The sequence below is a fragment of the Felis catus genome, chromosome E2 (genome assembly GCF_018350175.1).
Source record: "Felis catus isolate Fca126 chromosome E2, F.catus_Fca126_mat1.0, whole genome shotgun sequence".
Lineage (NCBI taxonomy): Eukaryota > Metazoa > Chordata > Mammalia > Carnivora > Felidae > Felis > Felis catus.
Genome location: NC_058382.1, coordinates 60,788,215 through 60,815,482, shown reverse-complemented (window position 1 = coordinate 60,815,482; position 27,268 = coordinate 60,788,215). Strand labels below are relative to the sequence as shown.

At 66.7% G+C, this 27,268-nt stretch overlaps 1 protein-coding gene across 12 annotated transcripts in view; it reads left to right on the top strand.

The window, feature by feature from the left end:
- CBFA2T3 (CBFA2/RUNX1 partner transcriptional co-repressor 3) overlaps positions 1–27,268 on the top strand; it is an 87,801-nt gene that overhangs the window by 51,077 nt on the left and 9,456 nt on the right. For 8 of the 12 annotated variants that reach the window (XM_045045621.1, XM_023244909.2, XM_023244914.2 and 5 more), the window contains 9 exons: positions 9,434–9,580; positions 12,501–12,578; positions 16,850–17,088; positions 17,198–17,287; positions 21,492–21,673; positions 22,312–22,538; positions 25,538–25,623; positions 26,215–26,413; positions 26,883–26,951. In XM_045045621.1, the coding sequence (XP_044901556.1) occupies positions 9,434–9,580; positions 12,501–12,578; positions 16,850–17,088; positions 17,198–17,287; positions 21,492–21,673; positions 22,312–22,538; positions 25,538–25,623; positions 26,215–26,413; positions 26,883–26,951 (1,317 nt within the window). Of the gene's footprint in view, positions 1–9,433; positions 9,581–9,617; positions 9,921–12,500; positions 12,579–12,626; positions 13,700–16,849; positions 17,089–17,197; positions 17,288–21,491; positions 21,674–22,311; positions 22,539–25,537; positions 25,624–26,214; positions 26,414–26,882; positions 26,952–27,268 lie in introns of those variants that run through there. The other 4 variants (XM_045045623.1, XM_023244910.2, XM_045045625.1 and 1 more) reach the window with 4 other exon arrangements.

The following is a 27,268-nucleotide window of genomic DNA, read 5'->3' as shown; positions in this document are numbered from 1 at the left end:
TCCTGGTTTGGACGTGCGGGTCGCCTTCCCTCGCGATTCGACAGTATTCCGTGGCGTCCTTTCCGCTCGCCCGCGAGGCTTCCGTCCCCCACACGGGAGCCGACGGCTCGCGCCCTCCGGGTGTGCCCGGTCGCCAACGTCACCTGCCCCGGTCGCCGCGGCATTGGGACCGGCTCCCGACTCCCACGACGGGGCCGGCGCCGCGTGACGTGAGCGGAGCTGCCCGGCGCGAGCTGTCTGGGGCCTGGCGTCGTTCACGCGGCCGCACGTTGGCGAGAGGCGGTCTCACGGGCCGCCGCGTGCGTCTGCTCTCCCCGCTCGGTGCTCTTCCCCCGACGGGCCTCCCACGGCCCATTTGCCCCTGAACCTGATGAGCATTCGGATGGCTTCCAGCCTGGGCGTCTTGGCCAAGTGGCTGGAGGGCGCTTGCTGCCGAAGCCGCCGTGCCCACGCTTGTGCGGGTTCTGTGGTGTGGTGGTTCGGGCTGGTCGATACTGAAAAGCAATTTCCAAAGCCAGGGCACCCACGGCGGGATGTTTGAGGTCCTGTAATGCTGCACCGACCAGAGAAGTTCCTTCGCGGCCCTCTACTGGGGCCACCTCGTTTGTCCCCTCTTGTCGCGCTCCTAAACAACGCCATGATGAACATCCTCAGAGATAACTCTCTGCCTGTGTCCCCGAGGGTTTCCCTAGAACGCATTCCCTAGGGGAACGTGGCCGTCCACGCTGAGATGCCACCCAAGAGGAATGAGAAGCAGAGAGGCGGGAGTCTCCGGGTCAGCTTCCCCTTGCGCGCTGTGATGGGATCCTGGCCCCCGAAGTCCCTTCCGGCTCCCCAATGGTTCTCGATACCACAGTGTATCAGTCAGTTTCTACTGTGTAACAAACCACCACAAAACTTAGCTGCTGAAACAACCACTGTGGTCTGGCTCCTAGTTCTTGGGGCGGGCAGGTTAGGCAGGTCCCCTGGGCACTTCTGGTCCCACCGGGCTTGCTTTCGGGCCTGTGGTCAGCAGACTGTGGGTGGGCCCTCGCATGACCGGGGACTCAGCCGGGCCAGCTCTGCCCCACGAGAGTCCCGTCCTCCGGCAGGCTGACTGAACAAGAGAGCGAGCGCAGCAAACGCCCCCGTGTCCCGACTCAGAGTCGGCTGACATCGCTTCTCACTTCCCCCACGTCCGGAGCCAGGCCCGGGGCCAGCCCAGACGCAGAGCAGGGGCCTCCCGGCCGTGTCGAGTGCTTGGAAGAGTGGCAGTCACACAGCAAGGGTCGTGGGTCAGGGAGGGTGAAGGACTGAGGCCTTTCGTGATGCGTCCACCCCACAGGTGGTGGGGGGGGGGGTCTTAAGCTTATTGCTGCGGGGCAGGCTCCAAACGGCCCCCGGTCCTCGGCACTTTGCGGGGTACTGCCGTGCTGCCTCGAGTACAGCCTCGGAGCCGCCCCCAGCCGAGGCCTGCCCAGGCTCTGCCCGCCGCAGGGAGCCAAGCTCTCGAATGTGAGGAGGGTGGAGCCCAGGGCAGCGCGAGGGAGGGCGGGCGGGCGGGGGCGCCGGTTCTCTCGCGGGGCCGGTCCACAGACCGTCGAGGGTGTGCCGCAGACCGGCCGCCTGCCCGGCACCGTCCGGGCTCCGTCTGGGGGTTAGCGGTCAGCGGGGAGACGGGCCGCGGACACGACAACCGACATGGGATGATCGCAGGTGCAGACAAGAGGCCCCAAGGAAGTAAAGTCGGGTGAGGCGGCAGGACGGGCAGGGTGGGGCGGTTCTGGCTTGGGGGCCGGGCAAGGCTTCTCCGAGGAGGAGGGACATGTGAGCCCGAGCCGACTGACGAGGAGACAGCCTTGTGAAGGTCTGGGGAACCCTCCAGCAGGTGCAAAGGCCTGCAGCAGGACAGGGGTGCCGGACAGGCAGGTGGCGGGGAGGGCGGCCAGAGTGCGGGAGGCGTGGCGGGGTCCTGTCTGCCTGCCCCCCATCGGGCCCTGGAACACGAACTGGACGGTCCCGCCCCGTCTTCCCGGTTCCTGATGGGCCCAGGTCGGTCCGTAGAGAGTAAACGTGCCATGCTTTTCCAGAGATGCTGGGAGGAGACAGACAGGCCACAGGTGTCGGGGATGAGGTCTCTCAGCCTGGGGCCACGTGCCCAGGTCAGAAGCGGCGAGAGGGCCCGGCCTGGAGGGGCCCCTGGGCTGGGGCTGCAGGCCGTTCAGGTGGGGCAGCGTCTGGTCCAGTTTTGCGTCTCTCAGTGACAGACGGACCCTCCCACCCAGGCCGACCGGCTCCCTCTCACTGCCGATGGGATGTCGTGACGCCTGCTTACGGCGGCCCGGACACCGCCCAGGGTCCCCTCTGTGGCTGCGAGGGGCCTTCCCTGTGGACCCCTCACCCTTGGACACAGGCTCGCTGTCACCCCCGTGCGCACGTTCACAGGGAGGGACGAGCTCTGCGTGCACCAGCTGGGGACGTCAGCCTTAGAGCCGGACGCACGTGGGATCTGCCGTGTGGTGGCTGTGTGACCCCGGGGCAGGTGACAGCGCCACTCTGTGCCTCGGTTTCCCTACTGTACCTGGGGGCTCTAGCACCTCATGGCGTTTTCAGGAGGAGTTGAGGAACAGAGGGTTTCGGCGCCCGGAACACGAACAGCTCCCGGCAAAAGGGAGCGAGTTTAAAATCAAAGTTGTGGGGGTGTGCGGCACGTGGGGGCCAGCCCTTCGTCCCGGGACCCTGCAGCAGGCCCCCGACGCGTGCGCACCTTTAGCAAGACGCCATGTCTGTGAGTGCTGGACTCTGTCCGTGGGTCACCCTTCTGTGACTCCTGGGGGTGGGGTCTCCCCGCCTTCCTTGTCAGGGGTGAAAACCAAGGCCCAGAGTAGAAAGGCCACTGACGGTCCAGCCAGGGGACAGAGACGGGACAGAGGAAGCCAACCGGAACCCTGGTTTGCGAAGCGCCTCTGGGCTCTGGCCCAAAAACACCCCCACCGCAGAAGCGGGAATTATGGGCCCCGTGTACCAGTGGGTAAACCGAGGCTCAGAGATGTGCCGTTTTCCTGAGTTCACAGTTGTTGGCGGAGCAGGATGGGAGCCCTGCTCTCCTGAGTCCCAGCCCGGCTTTGTTGCCGTGGTGACCCGTGACCTCTGCCACTGGCCACACAGGCCCAGGGGAGTCACGGGGTCCCCGAGGCCGGGCAGGCCGGGGTGGCCCAGCACCGCGCAGTGGGCAGGGCGGTGTCCGCAGAGCTCACGGCCAGAGGAACGACCCCAAGGGCCACGTGGAGGCTCTGGATGGCCATGGCTCCAAGCCACAGAAAGCCCGCTGCGACCAGCGGAGGGAAAAATACCAATCCCTGTGTTTTCATATTATTTCTTGTTCCTCCGGCCGCAGAGGCTGTAAGAGAAAGCAGATGTGGGAAGCACCTGGGACTCATCAGGGCTGCACCCCCCCACCCCAAAAATCCCGAGCGGCTTTACTGGGGATCAAAGACGGGCCTTCCCTCTGACCTTGGCCCAGGAGCCTCCTGGTCAAGCCCACCCGTCTGGGCATGGAGGGTCACCCAGTATCCTGGGTTTGCCCTGAAGGCAGGCGGCCCCCCCCCCGCCCCGCCAAGCCCGTTCGTCTCTTCCTCAGCCTGGTGGCTCCCATCTGTCGCTGGTCGGACCCTTCTGAAATGTGTGTCTTCCTAGGAATTCACGCCTCATTTTTCCTGTTTCTCCCACACTCGCCCATGGCCGAGGAGCCCTTGCTCCCGCACCAGTCAGAGAGGCTTTGGAGAGACCCCCAGGGCCGAGAGCAAGGTCCCCACTGCAAGGGGGTGGCTGTGAAGGAGGAGGGGCAGGACGGCAGAGGTCTGGGGGCTCAGTGCCCCCTCCTCCACGAGAGATCTCTTGCCCCAGTCTCTGCACCGCTCCCCGGGGAACCACACATCCTGTGTGAGCTGAGGGCCGCCTCCGGGGCCCAGGCCCTGCACAGAGCCCCGCGGCCCCCGAGGGGATGACGGTCTCCACGGAGGGGCCCCTCGGCCTTCCCTGCAGGGACCTTCCCACCCCACCCTGCAGCCCTGCCTCTCACAGCTCTCCGGCCGAGCCCCTTTCCCTCGTGGCCAGGAAACCCACTGGACCGAGTGAGCCACAGCGGATGCCCACGCCCCCCGTAGGCACAGAGGCCTTGGAGGTGCTGAGCCCTCGGGGGGGCGGCTGCACAGACCGGGGGCACGGCTCTGGGCCTTCCAGGGCTGCCGGCCGCTGGGCTGCGCTGAGGTCCATGCCGAACGCACCCTTGAGCCCCTTGCGGGTCCCGCCCTCCAGGGAGCACGTGTGGCTTCTTGTCTCCTCCGTGGGTGTGGAGTCAGGCTTGTAATTAGAAGGGGGCTTTGGGCCCCACGTGGAGCCGCTGTCCGAGAGAGGAGGGACAGGCGGAGCCCTGGCCTCCCGCCTTCTGTCTCCTCGTCTTTCCGGTGCGCGGCGCTGCGGGTGCTGAGGGCAGTGGGGACGTGGCTACGCGGCAGCTGGGGCGCAATCGTGTATGGCCCCGAACGCCACACGGCAGCTTGACCCCCACAGGGAAGGAAGTAGGGAGCCACTGCGGGTCCCTGTGGGGCGCCTCCCTTGCTGTGTGACGCTGGGCCTCAGTGTCCCCACTGGAAAGTGGGTGATAGGGGTGTCCTCCTCAAGGGCAGGCGTGTGAGGAGGGCACACTCACCACTCGCGCTCGGCGTTCCACAAGCCCAGGCCCAGCCCGGACGGACAGACCAGGGGCTTCTGACAGGCAGAGCTACCCCGCTCTGGGGTGGGGCTGCCCAAAGGGGCGGCTGGAGGGTCTGCAGGGGACAGGCCCCTGCTCTTCCCTCGGAGCTGCCCAGCCCTCGCGGGGTGTTGCGCACTCCCCTCGAGGCACCCCCGGGCTCTCCCCGGGGCAGGCTGGGCTCCAGACCCTCCAGCGGGGCAGACACGCAGGGGGCCAGGACTCACACCTGCTGAAAGGGAGCGGGTGAGGCGCGGAGGCTGCCGTCACGAACTGCTCCCCCCTGGATTCTCCTGGCGGTAATTCAAGTACGTACAGAGCGCCTACTGTGTGCCCAGCGCGGTTCTAGACATTCGGCCTCACTGAGAGAGAAGGTTGCCTTTGGGCAAAGACGCAGGGGAGGTGAGCTCACGATACCATGAAGGTATCTGGGGGAAAGACTCCCTGGCAGAGGGAACAGCCCGTGCAAAGGCCCTGAGGTAGGAGCACTTGAGTAGACTCGGAGAGGAGAGGTGTGGGAGATGAGGGTGGAGAAGGGCCGGGCCAGGCACGAAGGAGCCCGTGGGCGCTCTCGGGGTGCTGGCTGAGGGGCAGGGAAGCCACTTTGTACAATCTTGGGGAACACATCTTGGCCCTGTGGTTCTCAAGAAAGGCAGGCGTATGGGTTTACGTTGGCTGGAGTTTTAGAATATTGCCTGCTGTCGGGCCAGGGGCAGAAGGTGGGAATTCAGGGACAGGTCCGGCCCCCGGCTCTGCCCCTCACCTGCCCTGTGGAGCCCTCACCTTTTGGGGACAGTGAGGACAGGTCCTCACCGGGTCGTGGAGCACACTGTGAGGCTAGTCTTGACCGGACGACCTTGGCGGGGGGCTTGAGTGACGGAAGGGGAACTAGGCACCGGTTGCAAACGTGGGTTTCCCTTTGGCCTCGGCACCACCAGAGCCACCGAGATCGCGGCGCATTCTTAGCACTCGTCCCACACCCCTACGTACAGATGTGGACACTGCGGCTGGGGGGCAGCGTGCCCAGAGTCCTTGCCGCACGCCCGGGTTCTGCCCTCTGTAGAGGGGGTGAGGGGCCTGCACCGAGCTTCCGGAGCCCTGCAGAGGCTTCTGCTCTGCTACTTGTGAGGCTGGCCTCTGTGTCATTCTGGGAACTCGAGAGGGGCTCAGAACCTTTGTGGCCCCCCCCACCTCCAGCCCGCACATCAGTTCCAGGAGAGGGGCCTGGGCTGCGGCCGCATCCTGGGATGGCAGGGCCCTGAAGCCGGGCCTGCCTGGTCCTGACAGGGGGCACGTCCCAGGACTCCACGGACAGACTGGTTTCTGGGGCCAGACGGCCTGGGTTTGCGGCCAGCTTCCCCTCCCTCTACCGGGTTTCCTCACCTGCCTACCTCATATGCTTATTGTGGGGTGAGCTGAGGTGATTCGTGTGAAGTGCCCAGGTCAAGGCCCAGCGTGCACTCAGGACTTTATCACCATGGCTTTGTTACCTACCTGTCAACACCGGTCCCTGCTGGTGCAAAGGCCCTGAGGCAGGCTACCTGCCCACCTTCCTAGTTTCTCATGACCTTTGTAAGGGTCAGGTGAGGTACCAGCAGAAATCAGACCCAAATGATCAAAGCAGGGGCTTATTACTTCTGGCAGCAATACAGACTTGAGGCAGGCAGAGGAAGGTTCTAGAACCCAGTGCTGGGAGCTCTGGGTTGTGGCCAGTTCTCAGCCAGGCCGGCGGGCTGGGAACCACAGCCGGACAGGGACAGTGATGGATGGGGTGGCTTGTTCCGGCACATTCCATGTTCTTTCCCACCGGCTCCGCCCGGCCTCGGAGAGCTGCTTCCTCTGCGGACGGATTAGAGACATTCAGCCGGGGACTGGATACGCTGTCTGGGAAAGACACAGGGTCTCCCATGGGCCTGTGGCGTGCGGGCTGAGGTCTGGGAATGTTCTCAAGGGGGGTGGGGGGGAGGCAAGGCTGGGGGTGGGGGCCACAGCGCCTCCGCTCGCTGTGCCTTCGGCTCTTCCGCTCGCTGGGACGCCCAGGCGTGAGCCGACTCGTGCGCTTCCAGACCCGCACCGGGTCCCCGGCCCCCCGGCCCCCCAGCATGCAAGGTGGGAGCCGCCACGAAGAGAGCCCCCGTGGGGTGGTGGACGGGCAGCCAGAAGAGGGAGGGACCGCGGGTTACAGCCGGGTAGATGAGCTGCCGGGGCATACCCGGGCCACTACTCTGCCGTGTGAGCTGAGCAGGTCACTTGGCCTCTCTGTGCCTTGGCTTCCCCACCGGAAAGTGGAGACGAGAAGAGCCGCTGAGGGCTGTGGGAAGTCACACAAGCCGCGGTTCTGGGCCCTTCCTCAGAGGAAGACCAGGCTCCTGGCTCACCAGCTGTTCCACAGCCCTTTGCCGAATTTCATCGAGCGCTCGTGTGCGCGGACCGCTACCCCGCCTGTAGAGGAGCAGAGAGACTCAGAGGGGTGCAGGGGCTTGCCCCAGGTCACACAGCCAGGGAGCAGTAGAGCCGGGACTCAAACCAGCTTCGCGAGACTCACGAGGCCCCTGTGCTTGTCACCCCCGCCCCTGCGGCCTCTTCTGGAAGGATGCGTGGTGGTGACACCGAGCCCGCTCGCCGTGTGCCCTCGGCAGACGCCGCACGTCTCTGTGCCCGTGAATCGGAGCCCCGGCAGCCGCCCCCTGCCCCCCGCCTCCCGGGCTCCGGGGCAGAGAGCAAGCCGTGGGCGCTCGCGTGTGTCCTCCGTGATGTGCGTCCGTGGGATGAGTGTGGCCATGAGCCAGGTGCTCACAGGCGGGGGAGACTCCACGTGACCCGGTGTGCTGGCCCCTGGCACCCACGGTAGCCCCTGAGGGCCCGGCTCGTAATAAACAGGTGCCGTGTGAGGGGCAGGCGGGCGGGCGGCTCTGGTGGGTTCCCTCCGCCCTCTCCTGTGGGCAAAGCCGAAATGAAGCCCCCGGCGTGGAAGGGCTTTGGAGAGTGGGAACAGGCCGCGCGTCCCCCGTGTCCCAGCCTGGCATCCGAACCCCCCCCCAGGCCCCGCCCCGGGTGACATGTCAGACGGTGGGGGGGGGGCCGGGTCTGCACCCCGCAGGGTGGCCCGGGGCCCGTGGTGGCCGCTGCATTTGCCTTCTTTGGTTGTCACCAGGGACTGGCCGCCGGCCCCGCGGCCAGGCGGCGTTGACGGGCCCCCACAGCTGCAGCGCACGTGTGCGCGGCCGTCAGCTCCCTGACAGCGGGCACAGGGGGCAGGGCGCCCGGCGGGAGGGAGGCCAGCGGCTGCAGCTGAGTGGACAGCAGGTGCGCGTGGCCGGGGCGGCTGCTGCTGACCGATTGCCTCCCTGCCCCGTGGGGCCCGGCGGGGAGGGGCCCTCGTCAGTGTCGGGGCCCGGGGCCCCGGGGCAGAGGGCTGTCACGGCCCCACGGGCGCTGAGGGCCACGGGCATCTCGGCTCTGTGAAGGGGGGGTGGGGACGGGGCCGTGCCCAAGACGGCAGTGAGTGCCGTCGTCGGCGTTGTTGATCTCCGTCCCCGGAGGCTGGCTGTCCCCGGACGCGTGCGTGCATCTGTGGGTCCTGGTCCCGCGGGGCCCCTGGGAGAGGAGACACGAGACGCAGCGACGCACAGATGGCCCGCAGGTGCGGAGCCCCGGCCCCGGGCGAGACCCCCTCGGTGTCAGCAGGGTGAGCTCGGGGCAGCGGCTGGGGCAGCGTGGGCTGTGCCCCGGGAGCAGGTAGAGGATGCCAGCCCGGATGGCCTTGAGCGGCTGGGCCACCCCGACTCCCAGCCACCGCTCCGAGCTTCTTTGACCTGCCCAGGCACTGGCTGACCTGAGTTAAGGCAGACCGGGGTGGGGGGGGAGGCAGGGCCTCGGTTTCGCAGCATCTGCACCTGATCCTCAGCAGAGCTGCACGTGGCAATCTCAACAGTGTCCGGGGGCACCCAGCCCACTGGTGTGGGGCCCCCACGTTGAGCGGCCAGGCCTAGAACAGCCTGACGTTGGCCGTGCCCTTGGCCTGCCGGGCCCAGGAACTACCCAGGCCCGCAGATGGTATCGGAGGGGTTTTCCACCCCACGGGGTCAGCCTCCCAGACCTTCCTGGGGAGACCCCTCCACACGAGACTTTTCACATCTGAGAGCTGATGGGGCTCCCACGGTTTCCAGGGGCCCCGCGCACCTGCAGCAGCCCCCACCTGGGACCTTGTTAGAAATGCAGATTCGTGGGCTTTTCCCCAGACCTGCCGCATCAGAAATGGGGACGGACGCCCTCCAGGAGATGCGCGCGGCTGCCCGGTGGGGGCGGGAGGGGGGCGGGTGACGCAAAACCCCCCGGGCCGCGGGGCAGTAGACCCCAGCTCCCCAGTGAGGACCCCGGCCCCATTCCGGCTGACCCGGGATTCTCCCCGTCACACCCTCCAGCCCCCCTGAAGTGGGCTGACCCGAGCCTGACCTCTGATCCCAGGTGGGCGGGATATCGGCCACCTGAGAACACGGCTGGGGCTCATCTGCGCCCTGGAGTCGGGCCCGGCTCTGTGGGCAGGACCGGGAGCCGCCTGGCGATCGCCTGGGGGTCCGCCCGGACCCCCGGCGGCGTCGGCCCAACCCCCGCGCGGCTTCCTCCCCTCCCCTCAACCTGCCTCACCGCGTCTCTCTTCTTCTCCCCCCCCCCCCCGTGGCCCCGGTGGCCCCTCCGCAGTGGACGGGAAGGACAAGACAGCAGCGATGCCCGACTCTCCCGCGGAGGTGAAGAGTCAGCCCCGCTCCACGCCTCCCAGCATGCCGCCCCCGCCGCCTGCCGCGTCCCAGGGGGCCACTCGGCTCCCCTCCTTCACGCCGCACACAAGTGAGTAAAAGCCCACGGGGCACCGGCCGTGCAGAGCTGTTGGGGGCTCCCAGCGCCGCCGTGACCCGAGGCCCGTGCCGCGGGCCCTCTGCCCAGAACCGCAAACGCCCGCCGTCGGGCCCTCGAGAGGGAGGAGCTCACCGTGGCTCACAGCCTGCGCTTGGAGGTTCAAATCCTAGCTCATCTACTTGGTGGCTGTGTGGCCTCGGGCGAGCTGCTTAGCCTCTCTGGACCCGGTGTTCCCCATCCATAAAGCGGGGCTGGCCATAGTCTCCGAGTCACGGAGCTGCTGTGAGGACAAGGGAGTTGATACAGGCTCTTACCGAGCGGCCGGCACATCGTGAGTGTTTTAGCAAAGTTGGCCGTTCTGCTTAGAGCTCAGAGAGGGACGGGGGGGGGGGGGTCCCTACCGTCACACAGCACCTTACTCGAGGGCTCGTCAGAGGTGGCCCTGGGCTCAGATGCCAGGGGTTCCGCAGCCTGGCTGCAGCGGGGCGTGAGGGTGGCCGGGACCCGGGGTCAGCCGGAGCCTCGGCCGCAGGGCTGCGGTGGGCAGACTCGACCTTCGGGCCGTGTGTCCCCGGCCCGGGCTGATCCGGGCCGAGCGTCTCAGCGCACACGGCGTCTCCGGGGGGGCTTCCTCAGTGCACGCGCCCCACCGGAGACCTGTTCCCTTGTGAGAAAATGGGTGACTGTGACCTCGGGGTCCCGTGCATTTGGGAAGGAGACCCCAGGCGTGGGCCGGGGGGAGCTCAGCGTTCCTGCCCCCGGGACCGGGGCTTAGCAGTGTGCCGGCAGCGGAGAGAATCCACACATGCCAACCGATCCCCTGTATTCAGAGGCCAGAAAGCCCCAGGCCTGGGGACGCTTTGCCAGACTTAGAAACCCAAGGGAAGCCCGTCTCTAGGAAGGGAGCTTCCAGTGCCCCGGCGTGATCGCAAGAGCCGCTTCTCCGGGACCTCGGGCCACCCTCCTGCCCACCCAGAGCCCAGGACAGACCGCAGGGACTGGCCCAGCTCCTTTTATCCCTGGTCGTGAACGGTACTGGTGCCGCCATTTGAGGCCAGGCAGCCGGGTTCTGTAGGGCTTGGCAGTGGCCCAGCCTGCATCTGGAGAAGGGTGCTGGCCGTGGAGTCGGGAAAGGCAAGTTCAGGGCCGGGCCTGGCCGCTTGTTTGTAGGATGAGGGCTTTGAGCCAGTCTCCTGACCTCTCCAAGGTCTCCACCTGTGGTCTGGCAGGTGGAGCGATAGCACGGGCCCCAGGTGTGCCGCCTCGGGGCGGGGACAGCCCAGCTCACACAGGAGCTGTACCTTCCCTTGGCACGGAAGGTTCCAGCTCATCTTCCTACGGGGACAAGTCTGAGCCAGGGTCCCCATGAGTGGTGGAGACTGAAATGAACCCTGGCCCCCACCCCTGCCCGGGCAGGGGGGGCGGGGGGGAGGGGCAGCGCTGCGCACTGGCGGCCCGCGGCGCCCAGGCCTGGGGGTCTGCCTGCGGCGGCCGTGGTGGCCGGGGCCCGGCCGGGCTTCCTCTCACGCAGCCACCGGCCAGCTGTCTACCTGACCCCCGTCGCCTCGAGGAGAGGCTCCCGCTGCACGTAACCGCCCCGCCAGCGGCTTGCAAGAAACAAGACCGCCGGGCCGTCCGCCCGAAATGCCCACCCCAGCCTCCAGGGTCGGGATCCAAGCCAGAGAGGTCAGCGGGCCGTTTGCCGGTCGGACCCAGGGCTCTGAGCCGGTCGCCCGAGCGTCAAGGGCACGTCCTGCTTTCCTTCTTGGTTCAGGACCCATGTTCCCGAAAGCACGGGTCTGGGAACAAGATGTTCCAGGTCAGGGACAGGGCTGGGGCCTGCGAGTGGCTCAGGGGCTCGCCCGAGGCCTTTCTGTCCTCCCCCAAGGGCACCGCCGGCTCACGTTTCTGGAGTGGAGGTCCCGGCTTCATCTAGGGCCCGGAGGTTACCAGAGACCAGTGGTTCGTTGTTTTCTAAGCTGGCACGTTATTGTTGTCGGGCTTCTGGGTCTCTGGCCTCCTCGGGGGGCCTCAGAGTTGTTCCCTAACACATGCAAATCCCTGAGAGCAGGTGGGTAGCTGCATCGTGCGCCTGCCTGGTGGGGACGGAGCCTCTGAGCTCAGCCACGGATTCCTGCCCCGAGATCCCCCGGCTTCCCCAGGACCAGCCCGTGAGCCAAGCCAGCCGGAGACTGGCCGTGAACCGTGGCTTGCGGCCTGTGGTTTTCCTTGATGACCGCCCTGGGCACAGATTCATTTGGGGGTTGAACTCTGGAGGTGGTCAGGGTGGCTGAGATGACTCTGGGAAGGAATGCGAGCGGCTACTCTGCAGCTGGGAGGACCCTCAAAGGCCCATCCTGTCCTCGATCACCCCCGGTGACGGGGGGCTCACTCTGTGTCTGGGTACAGCCTGTCTTCTTACAGCTTCCACCTACTAATTTCAGCTCAGATCTCTTCCTGTTTGGTGCCTCCTCCCTTCGGGGTGGCTCAGTCCCGGGCTTTGTTTTGGAACCACCACTGGCCTGTCTGTCCATGGAGACTTCAAGCCCTATGCGCGCGCGCTCAGGTCCCTTGAACACGGTGCCAAGTGGGGTTACCAGGCACCTTCCAGGAAGAGAGCTTTTTAGGAACCAGGGTGTCCCACCCATGTCGATGGAGACCCCAGAATTCTTGTAGACCTCTAGAAGGTCCTTCTGGAAGTGACGCTAGGAGACCCCCCCCCCCCCGCCCAAACAACCCCGTTGCTTTACGGTGGAGGAAACTGAGGCCCAGAGATGGTGACTGAGTCCCGATCCCCAAAACTGCTGTCAAGAGGCAGAGGGGGAGGGGCCGACCGTGGGCGCCCCTCGGGGCAGCCCTGCCCACCCGCCCGCGCTTTCCTGACAGCGTGTTTTTCCTATTTTGCTTACAGATCGAGAGGACGGGCCCACGATGTCCCTGCCCCACGGCCGCTTTCATGGCTGCTTAAAATGGTCTATGGTCTGTCTTTGTAAGTAAAATAACAAAAACCTTGGCCTCCGGGAGGTCCTCACCCCGGCACCCTCTGCCCTGGGAAGGCCACGGCGGTTCACCCCGCTGCCTACACGCCCCCTTACTGCGTCTGCTGTGTCCGTCAGTCCCGCCTCCCTCACAGAGAAGAGGGGCCCGGGGGCCGGCACAGGAGAGCAGGGTGCAGACCCGAGTTCACAGCCAGCCCTGTCCTCACGAGCTGTGTGGCCTCGGGCAGGCGGGCGGCCTCTCTGAGCTCCCTTTTCCGCAGCCACAAAATAGGGTGAATTAGGCAGAGCCCAGCGTTGTGAGAAGGTCACATGTCAACAGCATGTCAGTAGCTCGGCCGTCTCAAGGGCAGGCCCCGGCCCCCACCTCTCCTGACAGGGTGACCCGAGCAGGGACTACCACCTGTGCCTCAGTTTCCCCACCTGTGACACGGTCCCATCTGTCATCCCAGCACCTAGCGCCAAGGGCAATTGCACGGAGCCACGAGGGGCTGCTGGGCTCACACGGGGCCCGAACACGCCGGGCGCTCGGTGGCCAGCAGACATTCTGTCAGGGTCTCCGGCCGCAGGTGACACCCGTGACCGGAAGCACTCGAGGGCCACGCTCAGAATTTGTCAGCGAGTGGCTGCAGTCGGGACAGGCCCGACTTTACGGCGGCGGCAGCCCGCAGGCTCTGAGCAAGAGGCGGCGGGACGTCCGGGTGCGTTATTCACGGCCCGCAAGGCTGTCGTCTTAGCTGCCGTGGCGGGACGCGCCCGGCCCGGCCCTGGTGGCCAGCGTGTCCCCTGAGCCTCAGCGCTGCCGGGGCGCGTGATCCACACCCCCGGGGAGAGGGGCTGGCGGGCTCCGCGTCCCGGCACGACCCCCGCCCAGGGCGCAGGGCCGCGGGAGCCGCAGGGGTGCTTGTGTGTGCCCCCAAACCTCAGCTGGGGACACGTGTGCGGTCTAAGTTAGTAACACAGCTGTTGTGGCACTGAAAGCACTTGTGGCCGGGGGTTATTTTCGGCGTCTCTTTAGCAAGTTGCTGAGACTGCCCGGCAGCCCGCGGGAGGGAACACGGGCGAGCGAGGGTGAGCGGGCCGCCGGGAGGACCCAGGCGCCGAGGGCAAGCTGGTAAGAAAACCGCAGAGAGGTCAGGCCCGGGCTGGGCCCGCGGACGCCGGGTGGGGGCCCGGGAGGTGTAGACAGCCGCACCTCTTAGGAGCCTCTAGAAGACCCAGACCCCGGGCAACGGCCCTGCTCTGCCGCGAGGGACGAGCCCCTGCTGTGGTGAGGTCTCCCGTGGCAGCCGGCCGCCTCCTGGCCCGGCCGGGGCGATGGCCAGTGGCCGTCGTCCGTCTTGCCCAGGGCGTGTGTGTGTCACTGTCCCCCGCGGGGCCGGCTGCAGCTCACCAGTGAGAGAGGAACTTAGCGCCACGGCGGGGCCTCCCGGGCTCTCTGAGGGTCCCTCTCGACGACACCTCGCAGAGGGTGAGGGATGGGGACGCTCGGTGGGCTGTGTTTGGCGTCCGCTGTCCATCGCAGGGCGAGGGCCACCCAGAATCAGTGACCGCCTCTGCGGGAGCCTCCAGAACCGTGTGTGGCTTCCGGGCCCTGGAGCGTTGCTTCCGAGATCGTTCAGACCGGGGGCCAGACGGGCTCCCGCTGTGTCATGTCTCCCGGGGAGGGGACAGCGGAGTCGGACTTGGGGCCATGTTCCTGCAGCCCGTCCCCCCTCGGGACAGGAGGCCTGACACATGTCCTCGTGCCAACGCTCGCCTTCGGTCAGTGGTTTCCAAGCCTCTGCTCTCGACGAGCAACCACCCGACACACAAAAGCAATCGGGGGTCAAGCATTTCAGCCCCTCCCCGTGGTAGAAGGTTAACAACTTTCTGTAATCCAGCAGGGTGCCAGGCACCAGCCCTCCGGCCCCAAAGCCCCACCTCTGGTTCAGGCCAAGGGGCTGTTTGCAAATGAAGAAACTGAGGCCAGGCCCCTAGTCTCACCCCCCTGGGCTGGTCCAGGCAGACGTGAGGCCCCAGGCGGGATGCCCTCTCCCAGCCAGGGTGGCTTCTCATGCCTGTGAGGGCAGAACCGTGCAGCTCAGCGAGTCAGGGAGGGGCATTTGCAGGTGTCACTGGGGAGCAGGTCAGTGGATGGGGGGAGCCTGTCATCGAAGCTGGAGGTGTGGAAAGTGTCTGGGGAGAGCGGAGAGCAAAGCCAGCCAGACAGCAGACTCAGGGTTAAGAGAGGGCATTTGCCGAAGGGCTCTGGCGAGGAGGGACCGGCCAGTTCTGTAGCCCAGAGGGGACAGTGCAGCCCCAGGGCCGGAGGCCTGCAGGGCACGTAGAGGGGGTGTCCAGGCCCCAGGACAGCCATGGCTGTGGAGGGCCGGGGCCCAGGGAGGGGGACCCACGTGCCTGCCCCTCCAGGCTGGGTGAGCCAAGAGTCTGCAGAGGTCACTTCCCAGGGCCCCGTCAGGACAGGCAGGGCAGGCGTGGTCTGGAGGGGTGAGCCAACACCCCTCCGTTCAAAGTGAGCGGCGTGAGTGGCACTCTGGGCTGTTGACGGGGAGCCGCTTCTCAGAGCTGACCTTGGCCGCATCCCCGTCCCGAAGAAAGGAGCCCCCACTCCCCGTCCCCGTCCCCCCAGGCTGCCAGGTCTCAGCCAGCATGGAGGTGGCCGGAGCCTCAGGAAAGTCCCTTCCTGAGCTCCCCACCTCCCCAGACTCCCCAGTGGGGCATGAGAGCACGGCCTCTGTGCACAGATCAGCTGGACAGGGTGGGAGGGGCAGGGCATGGGCCTCGTGGACCACAGCGAGAGAGGCGTGTGCGCGAGTGTGCGTCTGTGTGTGAATGTGCCTGTGTGTGTGCAAATGTGCGTGTGCGCAGGTGTCCACGTGCATGTACAAATGTGTGTGGAAGCGTGCGTCTATGTGTGCAAGTGTGTGTGAATGTGCACATGCGGTGTGTAAATGTGTGCGCGCCTGTGTGCATCTGTGTGTGCGAATGTGCATGTGTGCACATGTGCATGTGTGCGTGTGCGTATGTGTGCAAGTATGTGTGTGTCTGCGCGTGTGTGTGCACGAACGTGCATGTGTGAATATGCGTGTGTGCAAATGTGCATGTACATCTGTGTGTGCTCGTGTGTGAATGTTTATCTGTGTGTATGCATGTGTCCGAGAGTACATGCGTGTGTGTGGTGCGTGTGCACACGTGTGTGTTCATGTGTGTATGCCGTGTGTGTGCATGGGAGTGTGTGCAGGGATGCTGAGGCAGGGAGCAGCGGTGGGGGGTGGAAGGCATGTGTGGGGAGGGGGGTTCAGACCATCACGTGGGGCGTGCATGCACGTGCAGAGGGGGCAGGCCGGCGAGTGCGCAGGGAGGGGCTCCGTGTGTGAACTTGGGGAGGTACCTGGAGCAGGTGTCTGGGCAGCTGGCTGAGCGGTCTCCGGGTTGATCAGATAAGCCTCGGGGCTCCCAGAAGTGCCAGCACCGCTTCCCGCATCCAGAGCCCCCTCTGCTGTCACCAGGGCCCTGGTGGTCCACCGTCTGTGACCTCTCTGGTCAGCAAGGCTCGGGCTCCCGAGGCCGGGGGACTGGGTGCGGGCTCAGCCTTTCCCTCCGTCACTTGAAACTGAGGAGGGACGTCTTGTCCCAGGACATTGTGGGTGGTGGGACGCTGACCCCCGTGTCAGGGCACTGGTGACCGATGGTCCGCTCCGGTGACCCCTGCAGGGCACTCATCACGGCGGGGGGGGGGAGGGGCTCATGTCACCTGCTCGTCTTCCACACACGGCCCCGTGCGTGCAGCAGCCCCACACAGCAGCCAGCCGAGAGCGTCCCCTGCTGGGATCCAACCCCCGTGTCCCAGGGGTCCACCCCCAGCCCTATCGGCCCAGGCACGGGGGCCTCACGTAGGCAGTGGGGCGCCGCTCGGGCCCGTCGTGGTGAAGGTGAGGGTCCCCGCCTTCCAGGGCAAAAGGGGAAGGGGCCGGCAGGTCCCTAGCGGTGGAGAAGCCCCCCCTGCCGGTTCACAGTGGACACGGGCCGGGCAGCACAGGGGTCCCGGGGTGGTGTCCCCACCCCAGAGTGAAGCCAGAGGTGGTGCTGAGCCAAGGCCACGCCTGCCTCGTGGCCACACTCCGGCCCAGCCCCCCAGCCGCTGACCCGGGGCCCCGCGTGCACACCTGTACAGGGTGTCCGGTGCCCCCGTGGCACCGGCGTGGCTGCAGCACCCGGCCGCCCCCTGCTGCCATCCTCAGCCCGCCTCTCCTTCCCGCAGTAATGAACGGCACCCACTCGCCGACGGCCGTCAACGGTGCGCCGTCCACACCCAGTGGCTTCAGCAATGGCCCGGCCACCTCGTCCACCGCCTCCCTGTCCACGCAGCACCTGCCCCCGGCCTGCGGGGCGCGGCAGCTCAGCAAGCTGAAACGCTTCCTCACCACCCTGCAGCAGTTCGGCAGTGACATCTCCCCGGAGATCGGGGAGCGCGTGCGCACGCTGGTGCTGGGGCTCGTGGTGAGTCGGCGTGGGGGGGGGGGGGCGAGGGCGCGGCAGAGGGGTGCGGGCCCCCCCCCCCGGGCCAGCCACGGGGCTCAGGCCGATGTGAGGTTGTCTCCTCCCTCAGAACTCCACGCTGACCATCGAGGAGTTCCATTCCAAGCTCCAAGAGGCCACCAACTTCCCTCTGCGTCCGTTCGTCATCCCCTTCCTAAAGGTGAGCACAGGCCGGTCCCTGGGCCCGCCACGGAGTCCCAGATCTGTTCCCTGCCCCGCTCTGATAGGGCACCACCCTCTGCCCACACGGGACCCTGGCGGGTACCCCGCGGGAACCGCGCCGACCGGCCAGGGCCGGTTCCTACTAGTTAAAGGCCGCAAACCAGCTGCCAGGTCGGAGGAGGGGCTGCCAGACCCAGTGCTCTAAGAGCCCGCCAGACCAGCCCCGCGTCGCGTCACGTGCACTCATCCGCTCGACAGCTCTGTTTTGAGCACCTCCGAGGTGCCACGTGCTGCGTGAGGCTTGGGGACACGGTGGTGAGCAAAGCAGGCAGAGTCCTGGAACCGATGTGCTGGCGGGAGGAAAGTCCAGCAGCCGACGCTGGTACAGATCTGTGGAGGTGGGGGCGGTTCTGGTGCAGGCTGAGAGGGACGAGGTGGGGAAGCCGTGGGTGAGCGGGGCGCAGACCCTCGTGAGCATCAGGGAGCAGGCCGTGGCTGGAACAGAGTGAGGGAGAGGGACCGAGCGCAGTTGGAGGTGTGGGGGGTGGCGTGGATGAGTGGGTGTCAGATAAACAAGGGTCCTGTGGTCGGTCTCAGGAGCTAAACGGTGGACCGGGGAAGAGATGCTGTTGGGCCAGAAACATTGCTTGTGAGCAGGGCAGGTTCCTGGGCCCCGGCCCAGAGCCCCTGATTCAGAACCTGCATCTTGACAAGGCGCTGGGTGAGGCATGTGCACGCAGAAACGGGACACGCCTAGTTCTAAACCCCACTGGGCCAGCTGCTCCATTGCCGTACTTCTCAGGGCCTTTACTCCACGGTGAGGATCACAAACCCCCCAGAGAGAGCAAAGGTGAAACGCTTCCCAGATAGGTTTGACCATGCGACCCGTTACCCCATGCACCTCCGGTGATCAGGGTGCCACAGAGCTCACTTCGGGAGGTGCCGTTTCCCCAGGCCTGCCGTGGCCCCTACAGCCGTGGGCCCTGCTCAGCTGTGTGGCCGGGCCCTGGTTTGGGGCTGCCTTCCAGAGGGTGTCGAGGACAGACTAGACCAGGTGCTCCTGGATTTGAGCCCTGACCTAAGCCGCTGTGGGCCTGGGCCAAGCTTAGGGGGCCCGCCCCCGCACCGACTCGGCTTCTGCTGGAGATCATCCCCGGGCCACTGGGAAGGGTGCACGAAGCGACGCGCGTGAAGAGCGTGGCACGTGCTCGCTCCGCGTCAGGCGTCCTATCGGGGGATTTCAAACGCTCTGCAGACGGGGCGTGCTTTGCAAAGCTGTTCCACGGCCGGCCCTGCGGACCCCACGGCCGCCCCGTGAGGTGGGCGGCTCCTGGGGAACTGCCGCCGTCCCGGTGAACGGCTTCCCGTCGGAAGAGAGGGGCGACGGGCCGGAATCTGGATCCGTCAGGCTCCAAAGCCCTGGCCTTTGCAGGGCCTGCCCTGGGCTGGCACCTCATTGCCCGCAGTCCCTGGTCAAGGGGACCCTTGGTCTGGCCCCACATCCGTCACCTCCTCCCTCCTTCCTGCCCTCCCGCCCACACCCTGCTGTGCTCACACCCTGAGCTGGGACAGCAGCAGAGCCCCGTTGGGCCCATCTGGCAGTCATTCGCAATTCGCAATTCGCCGGGAGCCCTGCCCCCGCCTCCCTGCCTCCTCCCACTTACTGCTGACTCCAGGCTCCCCATCTTTGGGGACACAGTGCGCCTGCTTCTCCCGTCAGATCAAATATTTACAGCAGATGTCCCTGCCCGCTCAGCTGTCCTTGTTTATTGGAGGAGCGGGGCAGGGAAACATCCGGTGTCCCCTGCTCCCGCCCCAGTGGGGCCGCAAAACCCTGCCCGCTGCACCTCCCTCCCCCGGCGTCCTGGGGACACGCCCAGGCCTCGCCCTGCACGCAGGGTCTCCCCTCTGCCCACGGTGGTCCCAGCGGGCTCCTGGGGCCTTCGTGCCTAGATTGCTCTCGCGGTCATCGGGGCCAGCTGGGCCGTGGGGGCTGCCAGCCACGCTCCGTGCCTGTGACCCCACCCGGGGGCGCTGGGCCAACAGACTGTTGGACAAGGACGCACAGTCCGTCCGCCTAACATGGAGCATCTGGGTGCAGCCAGCTCTGTGTGCAGGGCTCCGTGACCAGGTGTCAGCCGGAGCCTGGCCCTGAGGCCCTGCCTGGGGAGCAGCCCCCACCCCGCTCATCCCAGGAGCCCCGGCCACGTGAGATCACAACGCTGCTGGGGAGCGTGGCGGGATGCCCCCTGCCCCGCCGCTGCGCCAGCTTGGTCTCCTGTCTGTGGCCTGGGCCGGCGGGGGGCTGGCACCTTCGCGGGGATTCACGGCCCACCTTACAGGGGCCCTCGGAACCGCGGCCCGCAGGAGAGGCCGGCGGTGTGACCCGCTCTGGGTTTGGGTGCTCAGCCTCTCCCACGTTGCCAGCAGCGCGGTGACCCCTCACGGGGGCAGGAATGCGCGAGTCAATTCATATGAAGCTCACAGGAGCCGTCACCCCCGGGGCAGGAGGAGCGGGAGCCTGCACGGGCAGGAAGTTAAGTGACCCGCCCAGAGTCACCCAACAGAGCCCGTGTGGGCTGGCCGCCGGGCCCACAGCGCGCGGGCTGTGTGGACATCAGATGACGGGCTTGGCAAAGCAGGGGACGAACCCTAACCCTTCGTTACCGGGGAGTCATCGGCTCAGCGGACCCCCGGCCACACCGATTTTCCTTTGGCCTGGGTTCCCGTCTGTGGACAAGGTAGTTCAGGGTCCGTGTCCACAGGGCTTCTGTGACCAGGTCTGCCCGGGTCTTGGCGTAGAGGCCTCCCCTTGCACCCCGGGCCCTGGGAACGGAATGGGGACTCCTCCCCCAGCGTCTCTGAGACCAGGGGCTCCACAGCCTGTACCGGTTGCTTCTGGCCTGGGGTTCCCCTCCCCCCACCCCACCCCCACCAAGGACCCAAGACCCCGGAACCCTCTGCTCAGCCCGACACCGTGCGTGGCTACACGGCGGGGCTCTGCAGAGGTGGGGGTTGCTGCCCCGCCCTGCCGGCCCTCCGCCCGCAACCCCAGGCTCCCAGCTGGCCCCGGCCAGCCAGGAGTCCAGATGTTTCCACTGCCCTCACAGCGAGCAGCCGGTGCCCGTGCGGTCCCCACCCTGCTGAGCCAGCCAAGGGGAGGCCGGTCGGGTGGCGGGGGGGGGGGGGGTTGCTGGCAAGGGAGGGGAGGATGTTTGGCGTCTTCAGACCTCCCGGGACCTCCTTTCCCAGCTCACGCTCCTAACGTGTTCGACAGATGGCGGGCTGGCCCCCGTTCAGCTATCCAAATAGAAAAACAGGCCCAGCAGCCGGCTGCTTGATCGGGTCCGGGCCGATGCGCTGACGGGGCCGGGGAGGCAGAGGCGGGAGAAGCCGTGGCGGGTCGGAAACGCAGGAGAAAGTCGGGGAGTTGGATCTATTTACAAATACTTGGAACTTCTGGCTCTCCCAAGCAGCCTGCCGCTGGGCCCCTGTCCAGCCCCACCCGCCGCCCCCGCCCCCCACAGCCCTGTGGGGAAGGGGCCGCCTGCGCCCAGCACACGCGTGGGGGGGGCGGGGGCGGGGGGCCCCACCCTGGCCTGTCGTTCTCCTGTGCCGTATTGTCCTTCCCCGTAAACGTGGCACCGCGTTGTCGTGTCTGTCCACCCGTGGTTGGCAGGACCGTGCGAGGTGACACCTGTGACTGCTCGTGTGCATGGTCTGGGCTCCACACTGCTCGAGGCGGGGCCGGGAGCCCACAGGAGCGGGGAGAGCAGGGGCCCCTGCCTTTAGAGTGAGCTGTGGGGGCTGCCCTCTTCGTCTCAGCCTCGGCTTTCCCTCCACGCCGTGGGTAATCGGGTGCCTGCTTCCACGGGAGAAGGCAAGGAATCCTGGTTAGGAGCCCCTCCTTGCCCTCTGCAGATGCCGCTGGGGGAGGAAGCTTGGGGAAGGGGAGAAAACCCAGCCCGGGGGTCCAGGGTCTGGGCTTGGGGTGCCACCGCACCTCAGATCACTGTGTGCTTTGGGGCGCAGTCCCACCCACGTTCCCAGACAGCAGTGGAGGAACACAAGGCTCAGAGAGGTCTTGCAACTCGCCCGAGGGCACCAGGCGCGGCTGGCCGTCGGCCTCCCCGCCTCGCACGGGAGCACACTGCCGCCTTGGCCTCGGTCAGCAGCGAGTGCGGCCGCCTCTCCCCCCGCAGGCTAACCTTCCCCTGCTGCAGAGGGAGCTCCTGCACTGTGCCCGCCTGGCCAAGCAGACCCCCGCCCAGTACCTGGCCCAGCATGAGCAGCTCCTGCTGGACGCCAACGCCTCCTCCCCCATCGACTCCTCGGAGCTCCTTCTGGAGGTCAACGAGAACGGCAAGAGAAGGACGCCTGACCGGTACACGCGGCGGGGGAGGGCGGGGCATCCTGTGGCCGGGAGGGAGGTCGGGGTCGGGGGGGCTGCCTCTCCAGAGCTGCCTCTGGTCCCCCAGCTCAGCGGGCACCCGGCAGCAGGGCCGACCGAACATGGGCCGACACTGCTGCGTTCCGTGGCCCGTGGCTAGTGGCTGAGACCGCCGAGCCTCACCTGCCGGGCCACCGCACGGGGCTGGGGCGAGGCGTCCCGAGGGCTCAGATGGCCCCCTGGGAGGACCGGGGAGGGGGCGGGAGGCAGTTCGTGTGGCACAAATTGCCCGGCTCCCCCTTTCGGGCCGGATGTGGAGCCGAGTGTCCCCAGGACTGGCCCTCGGTGCCAGTCACAGACCTGCCGGAGCGTGCCTGTCCACGTCCTTGCTCCCCAACACGGGCGCGGGTTCTTGACCCCTGGCCCCAGGAGGCCACCCGCCAGCGGAGGCGGGGTGGGGGGGGGCGGGGGAGTGGAGTTTGAAACAAGACCCAGAGGAGGGACAGCAGGGACGGGGGCTGGGCAAGGCTCTCTCTGTGCCCACGCCTGTCTCCCTCTCACCCCTCCGGCCTGGGCTGTTGTCCACGGCTCGTGGTCCGTGACCCCCCGCCCCCGCCCGCTCTTCCGGTCAGGACCAAAGAGAATGGGTCAGACCGTGACCCGCTGCACCCCGACCACGTCAGCAAACGGCCGTGCACCCTGAGCCCCGCCCAGCGCTACAGCCCCAGCCACGGGCCGCCCCAGCCCACGCCGCCGCCGCCGCACTACCGCCTGGAGGACATGGCCATGGCCCACCACTTCCGTGACCCCTACCGCCATCACGAGCCCCGGGAGCTGCGGGAGCGCCATCGGCAGCTTGGTGAGCAGTGCTGGGGGGCACACGTGTGTGCTTGCACACTCGCGCCTGCGTGTGGCTGGGGGAGCAGAGGGCTGTGATGTGCGCGGCAGCGTGGGGGAGGCTCGCTGACATCCTGACCTTGTCTGTCCAGGAAGGATGCTGAGGAAACGGGTGTGGAGAAAAGATTTGATGGGGTGGGGGCCCTGGGGCCCAGAGGGAAACCCCACCCTGGCTGGGCTGTGACCCTTAGGGAGGGCCATCCTTCCCTGACCTCTGTCATGGGGTCTGACGTCCCCCACCCTCAGGGCCGTGGCGGGGGGTGGGGGCCTCTGTCGCCCAGATGAGGCGCAGGTACAGAGCCAGGGGGCACGCGGGCTCTCGGGGTGCAGCAGGGCCCGGCGCGGCCAGCTGGGAATAGACCACTGTGAGGTAGGGTGGGCACGTGGGGAGTCTCCCAAGTCACGGGCACCGTGGCTCCGGCCTCCGGGGCACCCCGGGGAAAGCACAAAGACTCATGAGCCCTCGTTGAGCACCACCGACCGCACACACCCCACCCTGCCGTCCGAGCAGGGTGACGACGAGCCCGACGACACCAAGTGTGAGTGCCCCGTCACGGTGGGTGAGCTGTGCCTGGAGAGGGAGATGTGGGAGCCGGGCTGTCAGGGGACGGAGGGATCGGACCTCCACCGGGTCCCCGCGGTGCGTCCCCGCTGGGTCCTGTGTCCTCTCTGCCTCGGTCCCTTCCTGCGTCAGCTGATCCAGTGGGAGTCCGCACCGCAGGGTCGGAGGGACTCGCCACAGGGCCTGGCACGGCGAGGCCTGGGAGTGAGGCCAGTCCTGCGACCTGTGCCTGCGTCGTATTCTTCATCCGTTACAGGAGGCAGCACACCCTGCTGCTTGTGTGTGTGACGCGTCCACAGGCCCGGAGCACAGATGAGGAGGCCCAGAGAGCATAACTCACGTGCCCAGAGCCTTCTAGCCACGCCTGTCTGATCTTCTGACCCTCCTCTGTGCTGGGGACTCAGATGAATGGGACCGCCCCACAGCCAAGGGGCTCCCGGTGGGGGCGGGGGGTGGGGGGCGGGTAGGAGGCTGGAAACAGCCGCTCCTGAGAGCCCCAGGGCACCCGTGGGGGCCCAGAGGCAGGGTCAGCAGAGGCCTTGCCCTGTACAAGGCCGTCTCCCGGCCCCCACCCCGCGGAAGCGTCCAGGGCCTGGGCCCAGGCAGCAGGTGACAGCGTCTGGCTCCCTGCGGCCGGGTCGGGCAGGTGCTAATTCCCACCCGCTTCTGCTAATGCAAAAATAAACGCCAGCTGTCAGGCAGATCTCAGCCACTATTTTGGTTGGGGCGTTGGCGCAGGCCCCGGGGTCCGCGGGTGGCGGGGCAGGGTGGCGGACGGTGGCCGTGGCCGCTGCCTCTCACTCCTCCTGCAGCGCGAGGTGGCCCGGCACGTCTGGGGGGCTAGGAGACCGCCAGGGCCTGGAAAAGGCTTAAATAGAGAGACCTCGGCCCAGGAAGCCCTGGTCAGCCCCAGGCCACCCAGCATGGGCTTGAGGCACCACCAGCGTGGGGCTGAGAGCATTTGATGTGTCAAAAAAATCACGTGAGGACCATCAGACGCTGTTGCCTTGGCGTGAACTTCTCAGTTCCGAGTTGTTTTCTTTGTCATCACCGGGCTTGGTGGGGAGGGCACCCCACCGTTTCAGTCTCTGGAGCTGTACCAGCCAGCAGCTGAGGGCACTGTTATGGCTTGGGCTGACCTTGGGTGACCTTGAGCAAACACATCCCCTGAGCAGCCTCGGTGTTCTCATCTGTAGGATGGGAATGACCACAGAACTCCCCCTGGAGGCCGACAAGGGGTCGAAGCGCTTGGCACAGAGCCCTGCTGGGTACCTGGGGCCCTCCCCTCCTGGGCACTTCCTGAAAGCCTTCTCACGGCCCCAGGAGGCAGGCAGGGCAGGGAAACTGAGGCACAGAGTGGTGAGGGGAGGGGCCCGGGGTCCCATGGGGAACGAGTGTTGGGGCTTCTCGTTTCCCAGACCCCACTGCCTCCCAAGGGACCACACTTGGACCCAGCCACTGAACCAGAGCAAGCCTCTTGCCCAGCTGGAGCTCGGCCCGGGAGACACAGCAGCCCTGCCCTGGGGACTGACACAGCCAGCTGGGGGGACTAAGAATAAACAAGGAAGCCGCCAGGATTGTTTGACAAGCGGATATGCGTGGGGCTGAATGAATTCTGAAGGGCTCAGGGCTGCTGAGGAGAGGGCCTGGGACCTGGGCTTCGAGGGATGTATAGAAGTCCAGCTGGCTGAGAGGAACGGGTACAGCATGAGCTGTGAGCCACTAGTGAGCCCCTGGGGGCTTCTGAGAAGTGGCAAGGCCATCGAAGTGAAGCCTGGGGCAGCTACCATGGGCAGCAGGGGCAGGAAAATCGAAAGATGCTGGATTTGGATGCAGGGAGGTGGGGGAGGGGTGGCCAGGCCTAGACTGAGGGACAGGAACCCGTCTCTTCCTCCCAAGCATTGACTAGAGGCCAGACCTCTTCTTGACCTCCCCCTAAAGGCAGTGGACAGAGGGTCAGTGCCCAGGGCCCCCTTCCTCCCCCTCTCCACTTTCCTGAGGTGGGCAAAGCCCATGCACTGGGCCTGGGGAGCACGACGCATGACCTAGCGGGCCCAGGGCAGTGCCTGGGATGAGTGGCGTGGCCTGGGGAGCAAGGACCTGTACCTGGTGGGCACAGGTTGGGGCCTGGAGGACAGGGGAGGGGCATGGGGCGGAGCCGGGGGGGGGGGGGGAGGGTACAAGCAAGCTAGGGCACAGGGTGGAGCCTGGAGGACATGGGCGGGGCCTGGGGCACAGGGCGGAGCCTGAGGGATAGAGAAGGCCTGGGGTGTGGGGCATGGGGCGGAGCCTGGAGGACTTGGGCGGGGCTTGGGGCACAGGGAGGAGCCTGGGGGATGGAGAGAAGGCCTGGCGCCTGGGACAAGGAGCAGGGCCTGAGTGTCCACATCACCCTACAGCGGTACACGGGTCCCGGCAGGAGGAAGTGATCGACCACCGCCTCACGGAGCGGGAGTGGGCAGAGGAGTGGAAGCACCTGAACAACGTGAGTGTCCAGGCCCGAGGCCACGGTACCACCCCTACTCCTGGGGTTCCGCCCAGCCCGCGGGACTCCGGTGCTGCAGGGGGTGGGGGGCGGCAGGCTCAGTGCCGGCTTGGCTTTGGCCTGCGCCTGCCTGCCTCAGCCCGCCCTCCGCTCTGGGCAGCCCCTCAGAACCATCCCTTCTCTGCCCCTGCAGAGCAGCTCTGTCTCTGGGAGAGAGGGGCTTTGGCCTGGCGTTGGGACCCCTTCAACATCGTTTTCGGGGTCATCTCTCCCCTGCTGCCTTCGTGGGGAGGGAGCCCAGGCAGGTGTGGTCCCCAGGGCAGAGCACAGCCCCGACGGTTGAAAGGAGAGCCCCCAGCCCCTGTGTTGGAACAGACCTCCCCGAGAGCCTGGTCTTCCCTCCCACCTCCCGTGCTTGGTGCCTTTCCAGGCAGTGGAGGCAGACTTTCGCACTGTTGCCGGGAGCTCGCTGTGGCCAGCCCTCGCGGACAGTGGGCTGGCCCAGGCCCGGGGTGCGAAAGGTCCCTGGCCGTCGCCCACCCTGAGCGGCCACACCCAGCCTGCGTGCTCACGGCCACCGCCCGCCCGCAGCTGCTGAACTGCATCATGGACATGGCTGAGAAGACTCGACGGTCGCTCACCGTGCTGCGTCAGTGCCAAGAGGCCGACCGCGAGGAGATCAACCACTGGATCCGGCGCTACAGCGACACCGAGGACGCCAAGAAGGGCCCCGTGCCTGCCACCGCCCGGCCCCTCAACAGTTCCATGGGTGCAGAGGGGTCTCAGCTAGGTGCGTGCTGAGCGGGTGTCAGGGGGACCGGGGGGTGCACCGCGGGGGCGCCGAAGACCGAGGCCAGCGCCCCCATTCTGGCACTCTCTGCAGTAGAGTACAGCCCAGGAGTTTCCCTGCAAAAGGACGTGCTTTTTGTGCTCTGCGTAAAGATGCTGCCTGACTCGCGGGAAGCCTAGACTCAGGGTGCCAGCAGCCAGGGGCCCCCAAGGGTCTCCAGTCGCTCTGTCGATGACGACCACGGAAACCAAGACAGATCCAAGAAGGCCCAGGTCCACCTGGACCCAAGCTGCTTCAGCTCAGAGCACCTCCATCCCGGCATAGCCCTGCCCCACACCGGCAACTGATACAGGGTTTCCGGCCACGGGCACCTCGGGGACCACCCCCCCAAGCACACACACCAGGCCCCCCTTACCCAGCTGGGTATGGCCCCATTCTGTGCGTGATGCTGGCACCCCCTGTGTTTCAGACGCCCACCGGGAGTTCATGCCCAGGACCCTCTCTGGCTACATGCCCGAGGAGATCTGGAGGAAGGCTGGTGAGTAGGGTCGGCCTGGGGAGTGGGGTCCGACCCTGCGGGAGGGGATGGAGTGCATTTAGTGTTCCGGGTAGGACACCTGTCCACCCTCCATCTGCAGGCGAGCGAGCAAGCCGCGTGGCAGAATAGCACGGGTCCCTGGGTTCTGCACGCACACATGTGCACACACACACACACACACACACACACACACGAGAGGTGCCGAGGGAGTGCCTGTGGCCATGGCGCTGAGCACATCGCCTCGTGGGGACAGACTTTGGGAGCCAGTGGCCAGCTTGAGAAAGAAGGGGGGAGCTCAGCGGAGGTGGTGGCAGTGG